This window comes from Biomphalaria glabrata, chromosome 3 (genome assembly GCF_947242115.1).
Source record: "Biomphalaria glabrata chromosome 3, xgBioGlab47.1, whole genome shotgun sequence".
Lineage (NCBI taxonomy): Eukaryota > Metazoa > Mollusca > Gastropoda > Planorbidae > Biomphalaria > Biomphalaria glabrata.
In genome coordinates, this window is record NC_074713.1 from 29346587 (window position 1) to 29349765 (window position 3179).

The window sequence follows — 3179 nt, forward strand, 5'->3', positions numbered from 1 at the left end:
AATATGTATCGAGAAACTTAGAGTGTATATTTACTCTTTGAAACTATTGTAACCTGTTCTTTTATTTATTGTCACCAACGCCTGAATCCTCTGACTCTGAGCGGCAACGTGTGAGTGGATCGAGTGCCTGTCGACGGGATCGACCTGAAACTGTGTGTCTTGCTGGCTGGTGTACCGGAACCGTCCTGAAGTTAGAACCGTTGGTCTGCTCCAGTGGCTTTGGTTGTCTGTGGCTTTTCTCTTCTGCGGAGCCTGGAGTGAGGCGATTTTCTTCCGACGCGGGATACTGAGCAGATAAGTCCTTGGCCCTGTTTTTGTCGATGCGCCCGTGATTTCAGTTAGCCCGTTGTAATTAAGAAATAATATATATTTTTTTTCCTTTTTATCTCTATGATCTAACTTTGGTTTTTGTTAGCGATAGTTAGACTGTAAGTATTATTTAATAGTCTGTGTGATGGAGACGAGGTTGACTCTAACCGCCCAGTTCATCAGTGACGGCCGTGCTCTCGTGTATGATGGTGAGAGGTTGGAGAGGTATGTGACAGAGCAGAAGGCTGACTATGAGAGAGCCAAGAAGGAGGAGTTTGAAAGAGAGACGGCTAGGCTTGAGCGAGAGGAGAGATTAAAGAAAGAAGCGAAGGCAGAAGAGGAGAGAGTAAAGAAAGAGGCGAAGGCTGAGGAGAAAGCCAGACTTGAGCGTGAAGAGAGGGTGAGAAAAGAGGCGAAGGCAGAGGAAGAGCGGTTGAGAAGAGAGGCGAAGGCAGATGAGGCCGCTAGACATGAATGGGAGGAAAAGGCCAGGCGTGAGGAACACGAGAGGTGGAAGGAGAGAGATGCTAGAGAGGAGCTCAAGAGAAAAGATGAACTGGAGTTGGCACGGCTTAAAGAGAAGTCGGGGCCAGAGGCAGGTGCAGTTGTAGGTCAGGCTGTTGAGATACGACAAAAGAGTGTCTTGGACAGGCTAGACAAGAACTTCCAAGGCATGAAGGAAGAGGACGATCTTCTGGCGTACCTGACGCACTTCGAGGCTGTAGCGGCAAGGTGTAAGATTGAGAGTAAAGAGTGGGCCCTACTGTTGTCATACAAGCTGACGACATCGCTCAAAAACTTTATGTTGAGGGACAGTCTGTTCCTTAGCGACAAGTATGAGGATGTCAAAACGGCACTTCTCCGCCACGCAGACATCAATGCAGAGACATACCGCAAAAGGTTCCACCACGTCAAACCACGGCAGAATGACTTCCGTGGGTATGTGACCGAGTTGAGAACCGCGCTGGACAACTGGTGTAAAATGGCTGAGGTCGGTAAGACAGTAGAAGAGATCAAAGATCTTTTCATTAAAAATAGGATACTAGAAAGCGTATCAAATGAGGTGTACAGGCAGCTCGTGTTAAACAAACTCAGCACAGTAGAAAACATGTTGGAGGTGATTGAAGGTTTCAAGGTTGCTGGTTCTGATGTAGCAATAAGAAAGGAAGAAAGTGTGTATGTGGCAGCAGCATGTTGTGAGCCTGTGATTAAGCAGAGTCCAATGGTTAAAAGAAAGGTAATTGTTTGCTTCAGTTGTGGTGAGCAAGGTCATAAATTAGCTGAGTGCCATAATGAATTTGTTGCCCAAAATAATGAGACTGATGTTGAGATTGTAAATCCCAATGATAGTATTAAGGACCAAGACCAGCGATCTAGACATAGATGACTAGAGGGTCGTCGCGATTCGGAAGGTCGCCGTGGGTATAAGCTGATGCCGGATCGCTATACTGTAACTGTCAGAAATTTGCCATTCAATATTAATTGTCAAAAGCTTAAGGATAGGTTTAGGGAATTTGGTTTGTTTGGTTTTGTGGAGGTTTTAGAGGCAAATGGGAAGTCCATGGGTGTTGGACATGTAAGGTTTAAGAACTTAGCAGACGTTGCTAAGGCGGTTAGATATTTGGACAGGTCGAAATTTGGTAATAGAAGTATTGTGGTAGTACCTCATCGTGTGAGCGCGAGAGGTTGACGAGAGGGTTAAGTTGGAAAGATGATAGCATTGGTAAATTTTGCGGGCGTGGTTTGATAGGCTAGCACACACATGAAAGTATTGCGTTACTATTTGGTTGAGTCATTGGTAAGGGAGTAAAATGTACATGATGAAGCTCATGTAATAGAGCATATACTATTGTAATAGTACAATCTTATCCTATTTGAATTTAGCAATTGGATCTGGGTTACGAATCTAGTTGCATTTTCTATCGTATAGGATGAAGATAATAATGACATGCAGAATTGTACCGTGGGGGGTATAATAGTAATATTACATTGTTCATTTATTGTTTCCTTTTAAAGATATCTAAGTTAAAGGAATGTTTAAGGCTTAAAGTGGTCTGGAGGGTTGGAAAAAATTAATACCTGTAATTTTAAATCGCTTTGGCGGTTTTGTACAGTAGGTTCGCCAGGGTACGCGGAGTTGTTTCATTTTACTGATCTATTGAGTCGGGGTCGGTCTGTTAAGGTGCACTGGAATCATGAGTGCGCGGAGGCAGGGTGCAGGCGTATCTGTGTAGGTACCCCATTCTACGTTTGCCTGATCCTTCATTGCCATTTTTTCTTCAGACCGATGCTTCGGACAAAGGAATCTCCGGTATACTGAGCCAGTGCGTGAATGGTGTTCTGCATCCCGTCAAGTATGTGAGTCGCAAGTTGTTGCCTCGGGAGCAGAGGTATTCCATCATCGAGAGAGAAGGCTTGGCTATTGTATTTGCCATTAGAAAACTGGACAGATACCTTAGGGGAACGACGTTTCACCTTCAGACGGACCACAAGGCCTTGGCTTATCTTCGGAGCACGAACTTTACGAACCACCGTGTTACGAGGTGGGCGCTGATGCTCCAGGACTACAATTTCGACGTGTGTCACATAAAAGGAGAGGACAATATACTTGCAGACTTGTGCTCAAGACTGGTGTGATTGGCACAAAAAGACTATTTTATTATAGCTATTGCTTGATATATATGAATATGTATGTAATATGTATTGCTTGTTTTATTATGCAATGTAATGTTATAATGTTTATGATGGATGTTGTTCTTTGCGACATCATCTCTGTGAATAATTCTGTGATTCTTCGGCTTCAATGTTGGGCAATGTGTCCTAATTTCTTTTGCTGTCTCTATACTTCAGTTTTCAATTTCTTTTTTGAA

At 43.8% G+C, this 3179-nt stretch overlaps 1 protein-coding gene across 1 annotated transcript; it reads left to right on the forward strand.

The window, feature by feature from the left end:
• The first annotated feature begins 454 nt into the window (after window positions 1–454).
• Window positions 455–1696, forward strand: LOC106070393 (uncharacterized). The gene has a single exon (XM_056023403.1). It carries the CDS (start codon window positions 455–457, stop codon window positions 1694–1696), a length of 1242 nt encoding a protein of 413 aa, XP_055879378.1.
• The last annotated feature ends 1483 nt before the right edge of the window (window positions 1697–3179 follow it).

Bases quoted from the DNA above. Each gene is read 5' to 3' on its own strand.
- LOC106070393 (XM_056023403.1), top strand. From the start codon at position 455: ATGGAGACGAGGTTGACTCTAACCGCCCAGTTCATCAGTGACGGCCGT.